Source organism: Netta rufina (assembly GCF_964035555.1).
Source record: "Netta rufina genome assembly, chromosome: 17".
Lineage (NCBI taxonomy): Eukaryota > Metazoa > Chordata > Aves > Anseriformes > Anatidae > Netta > Netta rufina.
In genome coordinates this window covers 15895817-15920584 of record NC_140141.1, presented here as the reverse complement: position 1 = coordinate 15920584, position 24768 = coordinate 15895817, and the positions used below count along the sequence as shown (strand labels likewise).

The 24768-nt window shown below is 37.6% G+C and overlaps 1 protein-coding gene across 1 annotated transcript; it reads left to right on the top strand.

The window, feature by feature from the left end:
• Positions 1-24004, top strand: SUSD2 (sushi domain containing 2; the record flags this gene model as incomplete). Its single annotated transcript, XM_084296985.1, has 15 exons — positions 1-67; positions 1707-1908; positions 2902-3053; positions 3583-3750; positions 3996-4170; positions 6419-6620; positions 7723-7808; positions 8405-8673; positions 10513-10656; positions 12411-12566; positions 14272-14520; positions 15657-15929; positions 16328-16510; positions 21937-22027; positions 23766-24004. 15 exons carry the CDS (start codon positions 1-3, stop codon positions 23845-23847), a joined length of 2499 nt encoding a protein of 832 aa, XP_084153111.1. The 3' UTR covers positions 23848-24004.
• Positions 24005-24768: the final 764 nt, after the last annotated feature.

The window sequence follows — 24768 nt, the reverse complement described above, 5'->3', positions numbered from 1 at the left end:
ATGAAATTTGTTGGTGTAGGTGTTTCTTTCTTCATTCTCTTCTCCCTCAGTGCCCTTTGGAATACAGGTGAGTGGCTTTCAAATTTTTTTCTGCTTTAAACTACAAACTTTTTTGACTTCCGAACTTCAGATATATACTCAGTTATAAATTACTGATACCATTTGTACAAACTAAAGCAAGGGCACACAAGCTCGCACTTATCAGTACCATGTAATTTTCCCCTTCCTCTGTTACTTCCAGTAGGATAGTGGATCGTTTTTGTAAGTAAACAGACTATCTGGAGAACACTAACTATTTTTAAAGATATATGTGAAATTTCTGGTTCCCTTTGTTGAACAAACATTTCTACTTCTATGACAGGTAGGTGTTCTAGTAGAGAAAGAAGAAAGACCTTTATTTCTGACTACTATTCCTGTTCTCTGACCTATACTCACATATTATGCTAGCATGAAGGAGACAGGCTGGCAGAGAGGGAGATGGGGAGGAGGGGAAGTTGGGGGAAGGTTTTATTGCCTTTTAATTTTCTTGCTTTCTCCCCTTTACTGACAAACAGCCTTCCCTGACGTTCCCCTGCCTTCACCCCCTCAAACACAAACAAAAAATATTTGGCCTTTTCTCCTCCTTTTGACAGAAACTGTCCTCTCTGAAAATGGAAGCAACAGCACTTCAGCTCCATCAGGTGTGACCTGTTTGTTGGTCCAACCACTACCCAGGATAACTCCCCTTTTCCAAAGAGGCAGATACACATACTACATTCATCACATTAACACAGACAACCACACAGACTAACACAGTCCTAGATTACCTAGGTCATCTCAGCCTGTATTACTGATATAGTAATCCAAGCAGTCTGGATTTTGCAAGATTCCACTCTTGAAAGGTCCACAATGCTCCCAATTATCTGTGCAGTTTGTCCACCTTGCTCAACTCCTGCTGGACAGTCTCTGAAATCTGTTTCTGACAATGTTAATGTAACTTCTGTCAACTTCTCATTGCTTTATTTCTTGTGTTCATCAGTTTTTCATGTCATGTCCAGTAGCTACTTGTGGTCTGTTCACATAGACCTCATTTGAGGGCATAGTCATCTGTCCGCCTACCTAGTCATTTTAACATCTACATTGTTAAGGTTAGACTCATTTAAAATGCACAAAAGGATGACATTTCAGAAGCTTTTCATAATTTCATGTTGGAACACACTTTGTCTCTAATGTTAGCTTTTCATTCATCCAAGAGCACTAGCCTTCTGTTCTCGTTGATCCCTGTGTAGGGTTGACAACAATAGGACCCCTTTCTGGTTTGCTCAGGAACTGTTTATAGAAATAACTATGATTAATGACAGTATCTGGGAGGCTGCTCTGGAGATTTATCTTTCTACTAGTTATAAAAATATCCATGGGGTTGGTGAATTATGTATGGTCTGGGAGGTAAATAAATGTATTTAAGTGTATTATAGGTGTATCTAATCAAAATGAAAGGTAATCACATAATGCACAGGTGATTACTGCCATCATCTAAATACATTCTAAAATAATGTTCATCTGACATAAACAGACTGTTTCATTTACAGTAGTTCTTTAGATGTTTAGATGTTGTTTCAGAGAACATCTAGAGGAGCTCAATGACATTCCTATGTTTTTTTGTTGTTGGTGGTGTTGTTTATTTGTTTGTTTGTTTGTTTTTCTTCCTTGTCTTGTTCTTTAATAAGGTGCTCAAGACTCTTGCTCACAACAATGTGGAGAGCTTCTTGGTACCTGTTCTTGCCAGGTGACGTGCCAGTCCTTGGGGATTTGCTGTCCTGATTATAATGAATTTTGTCTTCAGATTTCTCCATACTCAGGATCTCTGATGGGAGGCAAAGACATTTTGGTTGAAAATACAGCTTTTAATACCTCTGTGATAACGTGCAGGTGGGCCATGATTTTATATTCCTCTACCAAAGGGAGGTTACCCTTTCTAATCTCACTTTTTGACAATAGGTAATTACCACAAAACAAGACTTGTCTATGCAAGAGTGAAAAACTTACCTTCTAGAGTTGTCAAAATTATGAAACATGCAAAGGTTCTTTTACCGGTCACCCTCAAAGATACATGTTGTCTGTATTTCTACACAGGATCATTTCCTGTAGGTCAGATTATTGTGAGATACAATCACTACTCTGTTAGTCCTTCTCTGAACATATCACAACAGTGACTTTTTTAAAAAGACTTCCTTTCAGAGCTCTTTGATGCTAGTATTTTTTTAACATTCCGTTTTGAGAAACAGAAATATTAATTTATTAAACCCTAACAAGACTCAAGCAACAAGAACAGAATGTATACAGGGCACTTTATCTTTTTCCTGTAAGACAAACCCTTGATCCTAAGCATGTAAGCCTTAGGTACACATCACACATGCCACATGTGTGGCACACTGAATTTTACCAGCCCTAATGTCCTGGCATTCTTCCCACAGAATGTTCTGAGTCAGATTTTAGTTCTTCCAATCTGCATAGCAGCACTTGAAAAGGTTTTTAGTTCTTCGTCAGGAAAACCTTTAACTTGGGTATTTGTTCTGTAAAATACAACCCTGTAATCCTGTTAATCTTATAACATCGCCTTTATCTTCCTGCTATCCCTTTGTTGTTTGTTACTAATTTATCATGTCCCACCCATAATTAAATAGTAAATCTAAGGCTAGCAGTTTGCTCTGTATTTGTGCAGTGCACAGCAGAATCCCCACTGCTGTAATAAGCACAAAGTACACATGAGCTTTTCCAGTTTATATTCACTGCTACAAGCAAAATAGCCACGGGACTTGGAATGATCAGCACATGACACAAGGTTGCATAACGAAACATAACTGAGACATTCAGAATTCTTTTCTCAGCAGGGGCTCTGAGAAATGTTTTAAATATCAACAGGTTCAAGAAGAAAATTGAAACCAGTGGCTTTGTTGATAAGGATGGAAAAGCCCACTGTATCTCCCCACTGCTGTATGAAACTGGTTTCATCCCCTTTGAAGTTTCTACAGATGATGGGCAGACATTTCCGTACTCTGGAACTTGGTTATCAGGTTACTAAAATCTATGATAACACTCTTCTATCTATATTCTTGCTCCACAAATGCAAGATTACATGAGCCTTTCCCTTTTGATCACTTCTCTTCTTCATTAATGTTTGACATCAGAAAAGTCATTCTTGCTCCTGTCATGGTGATTCCTATTTTGAGAGATGAACTTTACAGTGAGTGAGTTCTGCTGCTATTCAGCATCAGCAGCATTAAGTCAGAAAAGGTCCTGCACAAAAGTGAGGCTGACCAAAACAGTTTCCTTTTAGTAGGTATTTCTGTTAGAAAAGAATTACACCCTCATGTTGTAATCTGAGGACTATGTCACACGTTAGTAGGGGTTGTATTCTCTCACCTTCAATTTACTCTTTTTGTGTCATTCATCATGTTAGAAAACATGCACAGAATAAATGCTGCTAAATCTGAGATACTACAGTGGCACCTTTTCATTGCTATGTGGAACAAAAATTTCATTAATTTTGTCCTTTTTCTTGTCATTAATTTTGACTTTTCGTGTGTGTGTTCTGTAAACCAGTACATCACAGCAAAGTTCCAGATGAAGAAAAATGCACATTGGTAAATGAGACAAAATGGCAATACTATGGCACCTCCAACATTGATGGAAACTTAACTCTCACCTGGACACACCAGGCACTTACAGCAACCCATATCAACATAGAAGTCTGGGGTTACCAAGAAACAGGTAAAGTGATACTTTTCGTATCTGTGCACAAGCAGTTGTCAGTTGTCAGCTTCTGTGCAGAGCTCTGTGCATCATGCTGTCACTTTCTTTGAAGATTCAAGAAGAGATCTGCAAGTATAGATAACTCATGCCAGTAATGACAGCTTTTCTCTTAATTTACATATGGGTGAAAGCATCTAATTTCAATCATGTAGCTAACTATTCTTTTACGGCATCCAAAAATACTTTTTTCCTTTATGTGGCAGGTGACAGTTACTCGGAAAACTGGTTTGCCAAGTGGGAATATCTTTATACTTTGGCAAGAGAAACCCCTAATAGTGGGACATTTTCTTTCATTCCTGTACCTGCTAAAGGAAATTACAGTACTTGGGACTTTGGAATTTTGAGAATTACACCCAGCACCTATTCTGATGGGCAGAGGCAAGTACATCATAGCATTCATTTACCATAGGTACCTTATTGCTTTTGATAATTAAACTGCAGCCTCCTTTGGCTTTTAAAACCAGGATTCCGGCTCTGTTTCTCATGAGAAAAAAAAAAAAAAATAGTGTATCCTCTTCAAAGATTATGCCGCTTACTTTTTAGGCATAGACCTCATCTGAAGATAAACATATGATTATGCAATTACATACATTAATCATCAAAACATAAAAATTAATAACCAACATACTATTGAAGATATCTCATAGGAGATACCAAAGTTCATTGCTCATTTTAGGTATGTTTTCTTTATCTTCTTCTTTCTAATAGGAGTAATTTATGTGAGGCTTATTGTTGCCTTGTTGCAATTCTATTTATTTTATTTAGCTTTGGTCAGTTTTGATTTTATTTAATGCCAGTTTATTTCATATTTATTTTTGCTAACAGAAATTATTTGCTTTCTATGCACTACTTGAACTATTAGCTTCCTATATTCTACTGATTGTTGTTATATTTTTTAATGACCTCATGATCACTCCTTCAAATACAGTCAAATTAAATTATCTCCACAAATCTGCTAGCAAAGACTTAGACTGCATGTTGGACTTATTCATTACTTGTCACTGATGCTAGGTAGAACTTTACAAACCATTTTCCCATTCTTTTGTACCACACTGATTTCACGTACACATTTTAGTCCTCTGAGATTGCTGCTTGATTACCTAGTTTAATGTACTTTTCTTGTTTTCAGTGTGGTGGGTTGAATCCAGCTCACGCATAATCCCCCAGTCACTCACTTCTTCCCTCCTAGAAGGATGAGGAGAGAATCAAACAGGCATAAGTGAGAAAAACTTGGGTTGAGACAGAGACAGTTTAATTATTAAAGATGGAAAAATAAAAATTAACGCAAAGGCAATCAACCTCACAAGCTCACAAGAGCAATGCCCAGTCAGTCTCCCAGCAACTCCTGCTTTGTGACAGCCCTTCATCCTCCCCTGCCTCCAACCCCCTCCACCTCCACACCCCAAGTTTTATTGCAGAGCATGACATTCTGTAACACAGAATCTCTGGTCAGTTGGGTTAAGCTGTCCTGGCCATGTTCCTTCCAAGCCTCTTGCTAACCCCTATCCTACTCCTCTAGGGGAAGAACAAGAAAGATAAGGCCTTGATGTCGTGCAAGCACTGCTCAGCTATAGCTAAAACATCAGTGTTTTACCAACACTGTTTTGTCACAAGTCTAAAACACGGCACTGTTCAGGCAACTATGAAGAAAATGGTCTCCTGGCCAAAACCAATACACTCAGTGAACTAGGACATGCTGATTTTTGTTACAACTGTAAAGGAGGCCTTAATTGCAGATTTTTTATTATTAAAAAAATTTTCCCACAGCAGCCACAGGTTCTTCTCTACATTTATTTATATATATTTTTTTGTATATAAACCTTTGCATTCCTACAAATGTTAAGTCCACTTCCTTTTATTTCATTAACTATTTCCATATGATATTTGGTGATAGATCTCTGCAAGTGCTTCATACATATCCTGAGCTTGGGCAGATGCTCCTTCATAATTCTTCCACGTGTCTACGGTTCTTGATATAGATAGTGTGGCCCCTGTAAATGCATGAAGTTCATGGGTTTCGGTGTTAGACCATATTACTAATACATCAGAAATTACTTCGCCATTTAGAAGCTGCTAACTACACAAGGGTTACTTTTTCTAGAGAGTTTATTATTACGATTTTGGAAACTATTCTTTTCATGTATAGTTTCATGAGTGGATAGCAGAGTAGCCTTGGAACATTTCGAGGATTCTGAATGTTTCTTTCCCTATTTGTTGCTATTGGGCCTGTTAGTTCTGAGGAACAGAATTAGGTTGTGATAGAGAATCCAGATTTTCTTTGTTCTGGCCAAAAGGAAATATGATGTGAAAAGGCATGAAGAGACTATCTGTATCTAAAAAAGTTTCATGTAAGCCAGAATCACAAATGCTAAAATGTATTTCTGATTATAACATACTTGCTGCATGCTGTCATGTCACACTTTAAATGAGGAAAATTTTGATTTACTGTAAATTTTTGCAGGAAAAAGAAAACAGTGACCTTCACAAAGAAAATCAAAACAAAACAAAAACCCCTTACAAGTTGTACGATTATACATAATTCTAGTTAGTCATTAAGACAGCATGGCTGACAAAACAGTGCTTGTTCATCTATCAAATCTATTTTTTTGGCTCTTTTTTTCTACAGCAACATTCCATCAGTCTGGAGCTCGGCGCATGCATTGGCTTGGCACCTTGGGGAAGACTTCAGAAATGACCCAATTACATGGGCAACTGCAAAATGTGTAGAATGGGACAGGAAAGAGGAGAAGCTTCCAAATTTTTTGGAAGAAATTATAGATTGTCCTTGCACCTTGTCACAGGCAAGAGCTGACACTGGAAGGTTCCATGTAAGTTATTAATCCATCACTCTGGCCTATTATAGTTCCAAGTAGAAGTTTAGGGACTGACATACTCTTCCCCATAGCTCTGTTCCCTCTCTAAGTGTCATTACAAGGAAATTAAATTATACTTAAATTTGCACAAGTAGCATGACAAATAGCAGAGGCAGATACAGTTTATTCAGGCAGTCTAAATAACAAAAATCCCTGTTGGATAGTCAACAAAAAACACCTTTAAATGGTATTAAGACAATGCTTCCAGTGGTAGATGGAAAACGCTCAGAGAGGACAGTGAACCAGGTAGAGCTGGGAGCACAGATGACTTCTTCAAGGTCCTACAAGATGGCAGTCTGTGTCTGTAGGTAATATATCCCATTCTGGAAGAAGCAGCTATGTTTCTACTTAGTATATCATAACTTGCTGTAAATCTTTCCATCTTACATTTTGGAGCTAAAGTCCACGGCTATAAACCATTATTTCCTGTCTCCTTCCTTCCTCCTTCTCAATTTGACTGTTAACAAAGGACTGATAAAAGCCAAGAAATCAGTTGCCGTTTAATTTATGCTTTCAGACCTACAGTACTGTGCTGAAGACCAAATAGGGTAACTTTCTCACCTGTATACAATACCAATGATGGCAGTGTGCTTATGCATATTAAAATACATATGTTAGGTATTTTTAGTTGCTATAATTTCCTGGTTATTAAACTCCAAACATGATATGTATTTTAGATCATACACAAAAAAGCACACGAAAAAAAAAAGAATAGATACACTGCACTGCCACTGTCTAAAAGCGTAAAACATAAGATAATCACTGTGGCATATTCTGTGTTTGTCAGAATTATAGTTGGGTCCTCCATTTGGCTCCATCTGTTTTTCAAGGTCTGTTGTAATAGACTGCAAAATGCTGAAGTTAGACTAACATGTTGATCCAATCACTTCAGTACTAAATTCACTGTTTTTCGTATAATTCTGTGATACTCAGCACACAGCTGCAACCAGTTTGTTTAGCCTTTACATATAACTGAGAAATAAAGGGTTGGGAGAGGACCTAAAAATAGAAAGGACAAAATGAAAGCTCCATTAAGCAGAACATTGTTCTTTTTCAGACAGATTATGGCTGTGACATTGAAAAAGGGAGCGTGTGTACTTATCACCCTGGTGCTGTGCATTGTGTAAGAGCCATTCAAGCCAGGTAAAGAAAAAAAATTGAAATTGCATTTTTTTAAAATGATTTATTCTGTCTCAGAGATAGCAGTGTCACAGAAGTCATAGAGGTGTTTGGACTCTCAGCTCTCAGGTTCATAACAATCACTGTTTCCCCCTTATTAGTCTTCATTGCTGAGATTAAGTTATGGCCTTAGATTTACTAAGCAATTAATTACACTGTGCTGGATATCAGGATACCTAAACAAGCACTGCTGCCAAAAAATTTAATTAGACTTAATTAAGCCTTTTTTATATGGGTCTACATTAGTTCAACAAGTTATTCTTTGCACTTGTTCTATCAGAACAATTGTAAACAGTACTGTGCTTGTGTGGCTGAAAGTTCCTACAGAACTTTCTGCCTTGGTTAAAATTCCCGCCCTCATAATCCCTGATCTGGTCTATTTTATAAGAGCTGGGAAGGAAAAAAGAAAAATTACTGACGTATCATTTCTGGATGTCACATAGAGCTTAGTAACAAAAACATTTAGCCACATCCATAAAAAGACAATAGGTAAACTGTATGCACAAATAGACTTTGCAGAGCTGAATGATGACTTTTTTCTCTCTCAATTTCTCAACCAGTCCTGTGTATGCAGCAGGCCAGCAGTGTTGCTATGACTCCACAGGGGCCCAAATCCTCACACAAGACTCCACAGGTGGCAGCACACCTGATCGAGGCCATGACTGGGGTTCACCACCTTTCATGAAGCCTCCCCGGATACCTGGCTTTTCCCATTGGCTTTATGATGTCATCAGCTTCTACTATTGCTGTCTGTGGTCTGATAATTGTCATTTCTATATGAAAAACCGTCCCTCCAGTGACTGCAGGACATATCACCCGCCTCGAGCTGGTAAGACCTTTAGAATTCCATTATGGATTATAGATTTTTTATACAGTTTTGTCTTTTAGAATGTTTGTGTATGTGTGTTGTATCAGTTAAGAATGCGGAGGGCACAATATCCTGTAGAAAATTTCCATGGAAGGTTTCAAATGATCTGTCAGTGGCAAAATCTGTGTTTTTTAGCTGTCCTGCAAAATGTTCAGCTTGAGTATCTCGTTAACCCCTGGAACTTAAATAGCTGAGGTTTTGTAGTCAATGTCTATGGCTTCCTATCATCAGCGGGCTCTTCCTCAAAAATAAGTTAGGGATGGTTAATGACAGCTTAGCAGTAGCTAGAAAAAACTGTAATGCTGAAAAATGCTACTCATATCAAACATGGAAAAGTCTAGCATTTATTAGTGTGTCTATTTTTCCTCCCCATTGCTTTTAGGAAGTATTCTTTGAGTCTTGCCATGGCTATATTGCTGCCACATGTCTTGCTTTCTTCTATGTTGCTGGTGTGCTGTGGTATCTGGTAGGATTGTGTCCTCTTAAAGAAGGAAAGAGCAAGGACTCTGTGGTCTGCTTCAAGCAAAGAGGAGAAAATTGCAGAGGGCACTGAAGGAAGTAGCTAAGACATGACGTGATAAAACATGAATTTCTCCCAAGACTAGCAATAGCGGATAGTGAAAGTCTCTTCTGATAGTTCCCCATGAAATTTTCCTGTCTGGAAGCAACAAAGGACGGCTTGTCCTTAAGGAATATGGAGCTGTGACCCAAGCGTGATAACAAAGCTGGCAGGGCAGGGTCCTTGCCAGCCTGGGGTCCAGTCCAGCTGTACCCATGCAAGGTGAGCAGGGTGGACACAAGGAAGGCAGCAGACATCAGCTGAGAATACAGATCTCCAAAGAAGCTTGTGGTGTCAGGACAGGTCCAAAGTTAAGCTGAGAAATCTCTGCTAGAGGGTCCAATACCCAGTCCAGAGATTGTTGGGCAAGTCTATAGTAATAAGACATATCTGAGGACAAGCCAGAAAGTCACTCTGCAGTCTGGCTCCAGATCAACAGGGTTCATGGCCAGGCACAGGCATGGCAGCGTTGGAGATGGAGACAGGTACACCTGCCTATGAGGTAGCTCAGTCAGGGACTCAGGGTCCAGACTGATAGAAGCACTGATAACAAAATACTCACCAACCAAGCAGTTAAGGACCTACCTGTCATATGGGTGTCCTTACACAGAGATTCATACCTCAGACAGGAAGGAACAACTTTATCATTTTTTGCTCTGGGTGATAGGGACCTTCCAACCTCTTTACTATTGTGGTAGGCAAAACCAAGGATATCTGCTGAATGCTGTAGAGGCTTTGGGGCTGAGGATCACAGTCATTTCTCTCTGTTCTGGCCAGATGAGACCCATTCCATTTCTCCTATTGTCACTCTCAGCTACATATGAAAGCTTCCTTCCCTGGTGAGCTGCATCTGGAATAGTCCTGCATTTGTGTGTAAGTCCTCCTCTACATTATGTGGGAATTAGGTTTCTAACTTGAGAGTGAGGATTGTGGTAGGGGGTACACCAGGTAAACATTGTTCCACATGAAAGTATTTTAAACTGCAGTTCTAAGTGTTGGCTGATGAAGACGAGTAACTGGAATGACAACTGCTGTTCCTACAGTGCTGTTCAAGGTATGTTACAGCACTGCTCGAGTCACATTTACATGGATCAGGCTTGTGTTTATTCCTTTGTTTAAATACCTGGATCACCGCAATGGCTCTTTTTTTTTTTTTTATCCCCTCATGTGAGCCTAAGAAAAGGAGTAATAGATTGCAGTCTTTGCTTGTTCTTATGTCTCTTTTTGCTTTTAAAAAACAGCATCTGCCTTTGGGGATCCCCACTTCTTCACATTTGATGGTCTGAACTTCACTTTTAAAGGACAAGGGGAATACACATTGGTAGAGTCTGATCTCACATCCCTAAGGGTGCAAGGAAGGACCCAGCAGGCACACTTTCCCAATGGTAAGTTGGTAAGAGGGAAAGCAGTGATGACAAATAATAGCTTCTGAGGTTGTTTGATTTTCTCTTTACAGCATTCCTCCAGGCTTTCCTAGTCTTCTTTTTCCTCTAAACATTTCCCAAACTATGACTCCTGTCTTTCTGGGCTGTAACAGTGTTCTTTCTCCATTCCCAGACAGATTAACACCTTACACTGATGTTCTTATGAGTGGAAACAACTTTTTTTTTGTCAATGTACATTTGTGTGTTCTGGCATTCTGCTGCATTATTGTATAAATATGGACATTTCATTGTAAAATAACTGACAAAATAATGCATTAGTTGCACCATGTTTAAATATGTATTTTAAAATGTAGTTGTGAAACACAGCATTTCCTCATAGGCATTCAGAGTAGGGCCAGTATTATCAGTTTAACTCTGTATTTATTGACTCAGGACAGAAAGTAAAAACACAGGAAATCAGTAGTTAAAAGAGAGATGATTATAAGTCAAACATTAAAATCTTCCAAAAGCATATCTCCTGCTGTAAATAAGAAGATGAATCCTGGATCAATCACAGATTTCAAACTGAAGTCAGTAATGCAGAGTACTAATTGAGAACAAATTTAAGCATTTCTTCAAGAAATTTGAAGAATTTCTTCAAGATTCTTCTGTAATGATTACGAGATGCTGATATATCTTAGGCAAGTCAATAAGAGCAAGCTGAAAATAATTACCTGTGAGATAATGTAAATAATTCCAGAACTAAGTAAGAAATAATTTGTTGGAGAATGGTTACTGATGAGTTGCAGAAGCTACTTACTATTAGGATCTATTTTATGTAGTATAATATGACACGTTAAAGAGAGGTGCTTAGGCATGGACATGGTAATTCTGGTGTGATCTGAAGGAAAGGAGGCCTCTGAGAAATACTGACATGCAAATGAAGCAGTCATCTTCATCAGTTGGAGCAGTCATCTCTTTTTGGCCCAACCCATATGCATGCAAGGAAATTAAAATAAATTTTGGGGTATGCAAGTGCAAAAGTACTTTAGAAGTATATAACAATACAGAAAAATAAACACTTCTCTGAGCTTTTCAGAAAGTCTTTTTAGATACCCCAAACTCACAGAAAAGTTCAGAATGTCTGATGAGAAGTTGATTAAGGGTGTCATTCTGTTTTGTTTTTGTTGTTTTCAAAGGGCCTGCTTGTCCTGTTCTTTTGGCTTATTTGTAAAACAAAACCTAGGGCAGACGAAACTGTCTGGAGGTACCTTTGTCACTTGAATGGGTAGATTGCAAAGGAGCCTGTAAGAAGGAGATGGTCTTTTACCTGCATTTTGAAAGTAGGGAAAAATAGGGCATGGAATGGGAGAATGCTGTCCTGCTTCTCAGGACAATCTGAAAAGCTTCATATCAGATACTTTCATTTATGCTGTTCCTGGATCTAATGGTACAGAAGGAGATCAATTGGTCTTCTTACGTATCTCTGCCACCACCATTGGGATTAAGAATTTAGAATCGCCAGACCCTTTTTTAGCAGTAAACATTCTGCTTTCAGTATACTACGTTAGCAGGAGACTTATACTGTGGGCTTCAGTGCAATATGATTTATATGTTTAGCAATTTCCTGAAATATAAATAATCATATTTAATTACTTTTAGGAAATGTCTGTTTGTTTTCTTATTGTTTTATTGTCTGTATCTGTAAACATTCTATATTTATTTTATATGATGTGAGGTATCTTGAGGGATTGTTTTTTTTTTTTGTTTGGAAGGAACGGAAGCTCAGGTGACAGGCCTGTCTGCAGTGGCCATGCAGGAGAACAACTCTGATGTGATTGAAGTACGCTACTCAGAGGATTTGAATCTGGAGGTCCTGTTGAACCAAAAGGTGGTCAACTTCTCTGAGCAAAGTTGGATGGACCTGAAAGGTCAGTTACAAATATCAGCTTTGAAACCTATTTTATTCCTGTGAAATCCCTGTATAATTAAAAACATCTCTAAATGCATGTATTTTGATTCTATTTTCAGTGTACTTTTGAGAAACAGAATGCAGGTCACTCCAAAAATAAAGTGTGAAATAAAACAAAGGGCAAGCGATATCCCAGATAACTAAATCTTATTTTATTATTATCATCTGCCTTTCTTCAGTTTAGTTGCTGCCAGATTGAGGCAGAATCAGTGGTAATGCACAATTTGCATGGGCCTTGGTGAACAAAATGGAGAGCATAGGGAAGAATGTGATTTCCATCCAATCTGCCTTGCTGGCCCTATTTTTATACTAACTCAGTGCATGGATCCCTCTTGCCTTTGAGACTGATTACAGCTAGGCTCTGGACAGGAATATAAATGCCAGAATTATGGGCTACAATACTCCTTCCTAAAAGCCATAGATCAAGCATGCTACAGAGAAGCATAATGTGGCTAAGTTCCCATGGAGAGATGTAGCAGCAAAAACATCAGATCCCGAGACCTTCCTGCTTCTCATCAGCATTTCTAGCAGTGACACCAACTGCTGGAACTTAAACACTGACTGGGAAGGGGCAGAGTCGTCAGATTTCTCAGTAGTCTGGACTGGCATGTTCTTTTCTCTCAGAATGAACAAATAACATAAATGACAGCCTTTACCAACACATGGTGCCTTCCTGAACTTTCTGGGATGTGTAGTGTATGAAGGGAATGCATACAATCCTGGCGATGATACTGAGATATTTAACAGATGGCTTCAATGCCCACTTCTTCCATGTCATCTTTCAGTGGTTTGTGGAGCAATTGTTTTCCTCCTCATTCCATGGAGGATGAATAGAATTAAAAACTCTTTACTCATTCTGCTTTGAGCCTATGTATTTAATGCAAAGAAACGTACCAATCAAAATGAATGATAGTGAAATACAACCAATGTATACTAAAATATAGATGAATTTCACAATCACATATCAGGAGCTCTCTGGGTTGGTCAGATGTTACCCCTCTATTCTTCTGCCTGAAAAGACTATGAAAAGTTGCATTTCTTTTTATTATTTTTTTCCTCCAGGGGTGTGATCATTTGATTACACTTTATAAAAAATTTAACAGTGAACCTTCTGCTCAGCAGAGGAATTTTTATGTGGCTATCACATATTATTCCCCAAATGGATGGAAAACATAATGAAGAGCAGAGGGAAGGAAAAAAATGGGACAGTGATGGAACTTGGATAAAGAGCTGTAATAGGGAAGTTTTGACAAGATGATCAAGAAGCAGAGGAAACCTGTGACCAATGAGAGCAGTGTTTCCAGCTCACAGCAACTCTGTGATGTAATTGTCTCATACCCTAAAGTTTCTGCTCTGGGACACTGTCAGAAGAACATGCAACTTATATCAAACGTGGGCCTTTTTTTGCTACTGCTCTGTAGTAGCCATCTTAACACATTTGTAGGTGTATGTGTTGCTCCTGCCTCGGCAAATTTTTAGGGCTGAATTCCTCTTGTCTTCCGAAAACAGATGGTATGGAGGTGTGGCCTCCTTTTAAATGCTTCTCAGAATGTAGCCCAGAGAGGAAGGAGGGAAATGCTTTATAAAAAGTGTTTAAAACTGATGACACATCAACCTGTTCACTTTAGATTAGTTGTTTTGTCCTCTTCCTCTCATTGTTTTAGGTCTCTTTCTCCATTCTACATCTGATCAGAAGATTACAGTGATGTTCTCTTCTGGGTCTGGAGTAGAGATAAAGGGGAGTGGAGGATTCTTGACCCTGACAGTTTTGCTTCCAGATAAGTTTATGAATCACACACAGGGTCTCTTTGGAGTGATGAATGGTAATACAGAAGATGAGTATACCTTTAAGAATAAAACAACCATATCAGTTCATGCAAGTCCTCAGCAGTTGTTTGAATTTGGAGCTAATTGTAAGTGATTTCTCTGGTCTATTATTACATTTGTTTTTATAAATTGAAAGCCATTTCTGATTTACAGATCAGAAAATTGTCTGTGCTAAGCAACCTATTCGGGGGGGGGGAGGGGGGCGGGGGGGAGAAAGAGAGAGAAGTGAGTGAGAGAAGTATGCTCTTCCTTACCCAAGTGGGTAACATATTGAGCCAAAATGGATGAAGACAGAACCATGATGAAAATTTCTGCACTTTGTTCCATCAACAGTGAGAGCTCATATTTCACCACTTACACTTTCAGAATTCCATCTACAATGGTCAGTGGAACATGACATCCTGAGACTGAAGTGTTACAAAAATCCAACAATAGTCAGGGTCAGCTACCTTTTTCCAGAATATTACTAATGTTTCCATTAAGTATCTGACAGTTTTAAAAATCAAGTATTAAAATAAAAATTAACAATTGCCCTAACAATTTTCTTTAAAAAGGCAAGGGGTGTGAAAGAATATTTGCTTTCATTCAATGAAAGTGATTCAGCTGCTATATCTAGCCTGCAGCACTAGATTGGTCTGTGTTCCTCCTGATGTCAGGTTAGAAGACGGATCAGAAGAAACAAGGTACAAAATACCCTCTGGCTACCATTTGCTCTCTGTGTCAAGCACAGTGTAGCTGTATGCCATCATTGAGATCATACTCAAAAGTTTCACTGCTCTTACTTCAGGAATTTTCCAGTTCCTCTGAATGAAAATATAAAACAGTGCCATGGCGGCAACAATACATTTAGGGATAGACAGGATCAGGATTTGTGTTACTTGTAACATTTGGTCTAGCTAGCTCTGTCTGAGGTACTTTTTATCATCAGTTTTCCAGCAGACATCTGAATTCGTCATTACATAAAGTTGTAGCTAAACATTTATTTAGATCCAGTTTTAACAAATTGATCAAAGACTAACTTTAGTATGAGATTAAGATACTGCATGTAAAAAGGAAAATAATCTTGAACTGTCAGGAATAGGTACTAGATATGACTTCAAGGATCTGTTCCAGTTGTAGATACATTTAAGTAAATAAACACCTAGGTTAGTAAGTAGCAGGAGGTGGTGTAGGTCTGTAAGCAATGTTACCTATGAATCTCTCTTGCTTTCTGTTTCCCAAGGGGCTGTTGAAAATGGAACTTCTCTCTTTACTTATGACACAGAGTTCTTATTGAACAATTTCTTTTATGGAGAAAAGCACAATACTTCTTTTCTGCCAGTGTTCTTTCCTTATGAAGACCCTGCTGATCCCTTGGTGGAAGGGATGGTCTCGGTCTGTGACTCTGACCCATTCTGCAGATTTGATGTCCTGACAACAAGAAGTCTTCAAGTGGGAAATTTCACAAGATTATCTCATCAGAATCACAAGCAGTTGGTAGAAAATCTAGAGCCAGGTGAGACAGCATTAAACGAACTATTCCTTTCTGCAAGGCATCTAAATAGTTAAGACTACATGACGAGGCTTTGCCCAACTGTAGGTTCATGCATCTATGAACACATTTATCAGGTGTAAACATCCTTGTACCAGAAGAATTTTAACATGTAGGTTACTTAGACAAACATGAAATACATTTTTTTCCATTTCTTTCACTACTGAACCACTGTGTAGAAGAACTCTTCATTTTCTGTGACTTCACCTTGGAATTAAAAATAAATAAATCTGAAACTATTTTTTTAGCCTAGAAATCTTTGTCTTCCTTTGGGTTGCCACTCAAATGCCATTTGAATAATTGTAATTGAGATTTGCTAGTGCAAACACTGAATACTTGAATCAGATTTTTTTTTTTCCTAGTGATTTCTTGTGGCTGGCTGGATCATCCAACCAACGGAAGAAAAAATGGAACAAACTACCTGCTGGGCTCAACCATCCATTTCATCTGCAATCAGGGCTATGAACTCACTGGATCAAAAGAAATAATCTGTCAAGTGACAGGAGCCTGGTCTGGAGACATACCTAATTGTATCCTGAGAACAGGTCTGCTTCCTTTTAAATGTTACGTTTTCATCAGAAATCATTTTCATTAACCAGGCGATCTCAGTATACAATGTTGGCCCTTGACAAAAGCAACTTCTTTTATTTGGGAAGACATTGGACATGAGATTCCGTAGCTTCTAAAAAGACTAATATTTAAATCTAAATAACAGTTTTGCTTTTTTATTATTATTATTTTTAATCTACTCATTCTCAGGACTTGGGGCTATATGCTTCTGTTTCTCCAGTTTTGGCCTAAAGGAACTGTTCCTCAAGTGGCCAGTCTAAAATAATTTACAAACTCAGTCTTAGAAAATGGGAATGTATAATCACTTAGCTAAAATTATTCCATAACATAGAAATACATAGACTATAAAATGACTCCTTATTTATAGCATTATTTTAATGTATTTTTCTTCTGTAAATGTGTTTTTTAGTAGTTTTGAAAATATGTAATTTCAAAATTACAGAGATTATTGAAATCGTCTAGTATCAACATAATTTGAACTGCTTTTCAAGAACAAATGATGGTACAGCTCCCAAGCATTTATTGTCATCCTTGGTTCTGCCATTGCTAATTTAATTTTAACTTTCTTTGCAACTGGGGCAAATGTATATCCAGTCTAAGCCATCTGAGTGGTGGGTTACAATTTCACACATTATAAAATGAGCCTTTAAGAGAAACTTTGCAGAACAGGACCTGGGGATCTTGGTGGATGCAAGCTGAGTATGAGCCAGCAGTGTGTCCTTGCAGCAAAGAAGGCTAATGGTATCCTGGGCTGCATTAGGCAAAGTATTGCCAGATGGTTTGAGATAGTTGATTGTTCCCCTCTACTCAGCAGTGGTGAGGCCATGCCTGGAGTGCTGGGGACAGTTCTGGGTTCCCCAGTACAAGAGACATGGATGTACTGGAGAGAGTCCAGTGAAGCGCCACAAAGATGATGAAAGAACTGGAGTATCTCTCCTCTGTGGAGAAGCTGAGAGAGGTGGAATTCCTCTACCTGGACAAGAGAAGGCTCAAGGGGGGAATCTCATCAATGTTTATAAATACATGAAGGGAAGGTGCAAAGAGAATGGCCCAAAGGTCTTTTAATTGGTGCCCAGTGCCAGGACAAGAAGCAATGGGAACAAATTGAAACAAAGGAGGTGCCTTCTGGCATCAGGAAACAATTTTTTTGCTGTCATGGTGACAGAGCTCTGGCAGAGGTTGCCCATAAAACCTGTAGAGTCTCTGTTGTTGGAGACATCCAGAAGCTGTCTATGTATAGCACTGGGCAAATGGCTCTAGGTGATCCTGCTTGAGTGAAGGGACTGGGCAAGATAACCTCCAGAGACCCCTTCCAACCTCGTTCTGTGAAATTCGTTAATGAACAGCCTGTGATAACAGAGGGCAGAGAGCAGACATAGAATCCTTGTCTCTCCCTAGGCTTCCCCTTCAACACATGTTGAAAGCTTCCACTCTTTCTGGTTCCAAAGGACTATGCTATCTCAATGCAAAATGTGTTATTCTATAACAGTAAAATTATTGTGAATCATGTAGTATAATATTTATTATAAACAAAAATTCATTACCCCTCTTGTGTCAGTATTATTAGATTATCAATTAGCCTGGAATTTTTAGACTTAGTACCAGTTCGTCTGTCTCTATAATTTTCAGAAAATTGACTAATATTTCCTAAGTTTCAGCTTTGATCTGTTCCTGCACCATGTATACTCCAAACATCCTCAAGATGGCAGTGTTTCAAAGCACCACTGTGATGCAAGGCCATAGAGCATGTTGAAACACTTGTAATGCTGAGTTAATTATTCCTGAAAGTACTCATCAGATAAATCCTATCAATGGATTCTCCGTTCCGATCACCTTCCAAAAATCTGGAAAGTGCACAATACATCAGCAGTGAATTCTTGGCCGGCAGAAACTTTTATTCTGCTTTTGAAGGCCTGTACCAGTTGCTTATTTCCGACACAATGTCTCATATTTAGTGTTATTAGTGAGATGATCCACAAATGAGTTTGAGCAACAGACTGAGAACTTTAGCATACAAAATAATCATTGAACATTTGCACAGAACAACTGTAAAATATACAGTGTTACTAAATTTTAAATAGATGAGTGAACATTTTTGGATTTTTTTTTTGGGGGGGGGACCAGCTAGTGATAGTAATCAGTACACAACTGATTCTATTCACAAAAGCCTATCTCAGTATTGAAGCTATTTTGTAAAGAGTGAAACTAGAAGTATTTCAAAACATTTATGTTTAATATGATAGACCAGAGTATACAGAGTACTTTAGTTAACTGTTGAAAATATGTGAGAAATTTAGCAGATAATTTAGCATGCTTCATAGTTCACAGTAATAATAGATCATTTGTCAAAAGACTAAGGAGAATGAAATCTTTACAAAGTAAAGTCAGATCTTAAACAGAGTCAGTGGCAGAATATTTTGCCAAGCTGAAAGCTAAGAACATTTTTACATTGCTGCCATCAACTGCATACATACTGGTTAGGAGCCAGTCAGTCTCAATAAGCAAACTGGATGATAACATTTACACTAGAATAAAAGGGACAAAAAGCCAGCCTTGAGAGATCAGAGCAAAAGAGCTGAAAGATACACAGAAATTAACAGCATTCAGAATGAGGGAGATATGCCACTGGCAGATAAAAAACTGAATGTTTTCCAGCACATGGGTTCCTTAGAGAAGGCATACAACAACAAGGTGTAAAATTATTTTTATCCAATTGTAAAAATAGCATTCCTTACTATTTGATATTTGGGGTTGTAGTTCATTTGTAGAGTGAGCCAAAAATGATAATTTTTGTCAGAATCAGGAAACTGGAGTATGGCAATACTGCCCATAGCAGCAGGATACCATAATCAAGACAATATAACATTTCATATACAGTTCTTCACTCAGTTTTTCTTATACAGTTCTTCACTCAGTTTTTCTAACTGCTGTGCCCCAATAATGGCATTCGTATCTAGCCTGGTTCCTCCATTTGTATCAGAATATATGCTACTGGATATCAGTATCTGTATGAGAAGATTATTTTTTGACAGGTCCAAGTCAGAGAATGCGGGTAAAACAGTCCAAAATTCCTCACTTATATCTAAACCTCTTGTATTTTTATAGCATGGATATCTAGTACTTTCTTTCTGCTAAATACATTTCAGCCTCCAGTCTAAGACAGCTGAAATTCAGTGCCAGTTTTCCTTGTGCTGATTCTGGATTCAGCATAATTAACAAAAAATATTTTCATGGTGTTACAAACAATTATTACTTATGCTAACTTTCCTTATTGTTTTCCCCTTTACATAGCAACATGCTGCTGTTTTGCCAACACCCATTTTATTAAGCTCTTTGACAGAAGGCCTTTATTAATGCCAAGAAAATTCTGGTAAAATTAACGGTCAGTGCTTCCAAATTTCTGGGCGCCTGAATGGGTGACCACTGACCTAGCCACTATGACTAGTGGTCAGATTTTTACTTGCAACATGAACTGTTAAAACAGTCTTTTTTAAAATAATAACTTCCTTCAAGCTGGTCAAGAACACAGGACACAGGCCTCTATTATTTTCAGGGGGTACTTCTTTTCAGTTCTGTGCTTATTACACTTGCTGTAGTTTTGTGGCACATCAAATTCAGTCTCTCTACTACAAATCCTAGGGACTTTTAGCTACATGCATTTATTTTTCAAAAGCTAGAAAAATTACATTGAAGGAAGGCTTGAGAACTCTGAAAACTGGATAGGCAGAAAAAAAAAAAAAAAAAGAAAGAAAACTGAACAAACTGAACATCAGTTACTTTGCAAAATCCATTTCTGTATTACAAAAAAAAAATATGCTTTTAGGCCTGCATATTGTTACGTTTGAGTTTTGCTTCCCTGAATTAAAGTTTCCATGGAAACCCTCTGCTAATAATTATTTCTGCTATGCTTTTAATTACAATTCCGCTGCAAGGCTTGCAAGTACCTCAGCGACCTCTCTTCATAGAATATCACATAGAGGGAGAAAACAAAACCATCCAGCAAAAGCAGAAGGGAGACTCTAGTAAAATGCAGGTTAAAAAAAAAATGTAAAATCTTAGCAATATGCATACATGTATATTTTGCTTGTGATATTTGGTGGTAAATGCAATCTGTTTTCCTCTTTCATTTTTGCACTCCATATTTTTGGCTTTCATTTTCCAGGCTCTGTGCAAATGCACTTCTTTTGGGAAAGATGACAAAAATCTCATTAATTTTCTGCACTTTTTTTTTTTTTTTTTTTTTTTTTTTTCAGATGAGGGTGCAGAAGAACATTAGGTTTTCTGATTATGGAATTATCTGTCTGTCATTTCCAGGAGACTGGCTGCAAAACACTCTATAATCAAGAAAAAGAACCTGAGATTAACAACTGAATACAAAGATTTCACTATAAAGACAGTTTACCACTGAGCCAAACAAACAAGGCCAACTGTGGGTTTTCATCACTTGACAAAGATAGGGTACCTGTCAGTAAGGTGTATGTAAGCCAGACAGAAATTTTGGGGCCTTGTAAGAGAAGTTTGTAAATGAAGGTCTGAGGCCTGTGAAATAGTTTGTGTATCCTAGGTCCTTCCTTAAACTTCAGTATAAACCAATTTATACATGTAAGTTAAATTATTTATTCTAGTGTTGCAGAAAAGTAAGTTTTATTATTTTGCCATCACTGTATGCTAAGCAGTTTGGGCAGTTTTTCCAGCAGGCATGACAAAGCTATGAAAGTGCTGGCAAAAAGGAAAAACTCGTGCACCACTTCTCACCTATTTCTAAATAGAATGCACGCTCCCTTACATATGCTTATAATGCTGCTAATAGGCACACAAATAGGGCAGAGCCTTGAATCTCCTTTGACCTTAGGACACTCTAGTGTCTCAGAGACATGGGACTATACTTCTCTTTGACCTTCTCCCATTGAGCCTTGGACAAGATTTCTTCACACCAGGACTTGCAGTTTTTCAGATGTGGCATTTCCCTTAAAGGATACAACATTCAAGAAGCATTGTTTCTCTTCTGCTCTCTTCTGCATAGAGCATTAAACAACAGGTGCAGTTTCAAAATTTCAATGTCAAAATAGGGGCAATTTTTAAAGCAATCAAATTGGTAAAAGGATTGAAAAACTGTTAGTTGTTGGGTTTGGCAGTTCATGTCAGCTGTATATTAGCCACTAACTATTCCTTCTTTGTGTTAGAACAGCTGTCACAGCCACCTGCCCTAACTGTCAAATGTAGGAATTATGTGAGTTCCATTGCTCACTCTATTGGCTTGTTTCTTGAACACGATGAACAGTAAAATATCAATGCTATGTATACAATTTTTAAAAAATGTCACACACATTTACACTGAAGCAAATTGATATGAAGACAAGTAATATCTTCCTCTTTTGTTGTGGTTGCTGTCTTTTTTCAGATATCAAACAAGTAATTCTTCTTGGTTGTGTATTTGGAATTGTCGGTCTTGCAGTCCTGGCACGTCTAACTTTTCTGTGTAGAAAGGAGAGGTAAGAACTCAACTGAACTTAAAACAAAAACTAACCTGCTAAAGAAATAGGAAGTGCTGTGACCTTTTAATCTGTTTACTCAATGACAAAGAAATCAGACAGGACATTTTCCTACTACTATCTTTTATTGAAAACATCAAGTCTCGATAGTCCTTGTGTCCTGCTGGCAGACTATGAAGGAAAGTTGGAAGTTTATTAATAAGGCAATCAAACATGATTGATTGATTGATTGATTGAGACCGAACAGTATTTTTGGTCAAAATAATCTACTTGAATAGTAAGGCTATCTAATGAAAAGTGTTCTGTTTCAGAGGTGTGCTGATAATACCAACTGGTAAATTGCATTTATTATTTAAGGAATGCATTGCATGATGCTGTAACTTACCACACATCCTTGAACATATTCCCTCTTTTAGGCATGCATAAATTTGCCTTGAGAATGCTTGTATCTCTTGTGCCAAAGAGGTGAATAGAATTTAAAGAATGTATCAGTTTGCTACCCATTCTTGGAACATTCCTACCAAACAGAAATACACTCACTATATAAACTATTACTTCATAAAATTAATCTCTACAAAATGTTGTGTGGCTAGTAAATACTTCGATGTTTTAGTCCTATGTTTTAAAAGATTGTTATGATTTCATATATTCTGTATATAATTCATTGTTAGCCAGCATTAACACTTTAAAAAATGTTTTGCTTTGTGGCTTTCCAGCAGGTTCATCACTGCAGAGACCCTTGAAACAGAACACACTATTATAGCTATGTCTGTCACTGAAAATACAGTCCATCGATTCTGTGCTTAGTGATCAATTAACTGTGTGTATCAGAGGGTCAGAGTCACTCCTAAATTTTCCCCTGTCCTGTTAAATCACGTAAGCATTGTTTTCAGTGCTTCAGAGAACACTCAGACCAAAAATGTTTTTTCTTCCTTCTTTGTACAAAAACAAACAAAAAGGCTACTCAACACAAAGTAGATAACTGCAGAAGCTGATGTTTTTTGCATACAAATAGAAATGCACAGACAAAGGACACCTCCTAAATTTGCCGTATCTTACATGTACTAGATTCCCATGTATATAGCTGACTGGCATAAAGTACTACTATTACAGCTGTATAGAATTCTCACATTTGGGAGCAGCTTACAGAATTGCTATCCTAAACTCATTGTATATAAATTAAAAATAAATAAATAAATCAGGCCTAAGCTCTTATATATTTTGGAATCTGTAAGTAATTGGCTACCAAAAGTTTATAGTTTCTGAACATTCTGAGAATATTTAATAAAGTCCATAGCACTCAGTGGGGTGTATGGTTGGATAGCAACAGATAATGCAGTCCTCTGTATAACTGTAACAAATTTTGAACAGATAAATCTTAATTAGGCAAGGCAAGGATTAGAACATCAAGTCAATCATCAGCAAACCACCACTATTCTCTAATTTCATCGCATGTTGCTCAAACAGAAGAGATGCTACATCTCCTTCAGTCATTACTTCTGGTAATTTAAATATTTTGAATCTTCAGCAGTATATAACATGGGAGAGACATTATTCCTTGCACAGAAATTACACTGAACTGATACTTTAAAAATTGGTTCATGTTACTATTCCACCTAATCTAGTATTACTCTCACCTTCATCTAAGCAAAAATGTTTCAGTAACTGCTTTAACAGTCATCTTTAGCATTTAAAAATATATATTTTATTTTTACTTTATTTTTCTTTTCTTCCCAAGACATGAAGGCAACCAGAAGCTTGTTTCAGAGGTTCCAGTAACATCTCAACAAGAAAAAATGAAATTTCAGAGAAGTTTTTAATGAAATATGGAGAAAGCATAGCAGAGGAATAAATTGTCCACAGCGACAAAGATGGAAACAGTGGTTTTACATAGTATGTTATAATTTAATTTCTGCTTTCAATATAATGACCGTTCAATTGCATGGGAAATGCTAACCACCTTTCAGGGGTTTTATCATGGCAGGCTCATCCTACTATGTTTCAAAAGCCAAGGACAATGCTTCTGAAAGAATTGAAGTTATATGTGTTAGTTTCTTCTATCAGTCACATCTCTGCCAGCAGAACCAGAGTTTTGACAAAATCAGAAGAATTTGTGATTCTCTGTACTTCTCTTCTTTTAGTCTTTCACTTGAAAGCTGGTGAAATGAAAATAATCCTACCATATAAAGCTAGCCTTTATCAGAGAGACATACACCTTCTCTGGGGCCATGTAAAGCTCATGTAGAAAGATGTGAAAGTGGATGCAGTCAGATGGACTATTTTGCAAGTCAGGTTAATTTGCAGATTGTTGGCTTTATGGTTTTTGTTTGTTTGCTTGTTTTAAGTAGGGAGGTAGAGAAACTAAAGATACTTAAATGTGGCATTCTTATATTTTGGAAAGTCACTAAGTACATGCTCTGAGTGGCATTTTTGTTTCATTACTGACCTAATTTTAAAAGGATGCAGTTGAAGGGAAGGAGAGGAAGTATTCGGAAAATGAAACCTTTCCTTTCAGGCTAACTTACAATGATTTTTAAAATTGATTTTTATCCAGCTGTCCAATTAGGTTTCACTTTCAGAACAAACAAACAAAAAAACTGTTATCTGCACAGTCCTGCTTGCAATGTTTTTTTCTTGAATAACATAAATATGCATGAATTAAAAGACTCCATAGTTACTTTTTAAAATATCTAGCTGTATTACAGTAAGCTTCAGTCTTGTAATTAAAAAGTGATTTCTGA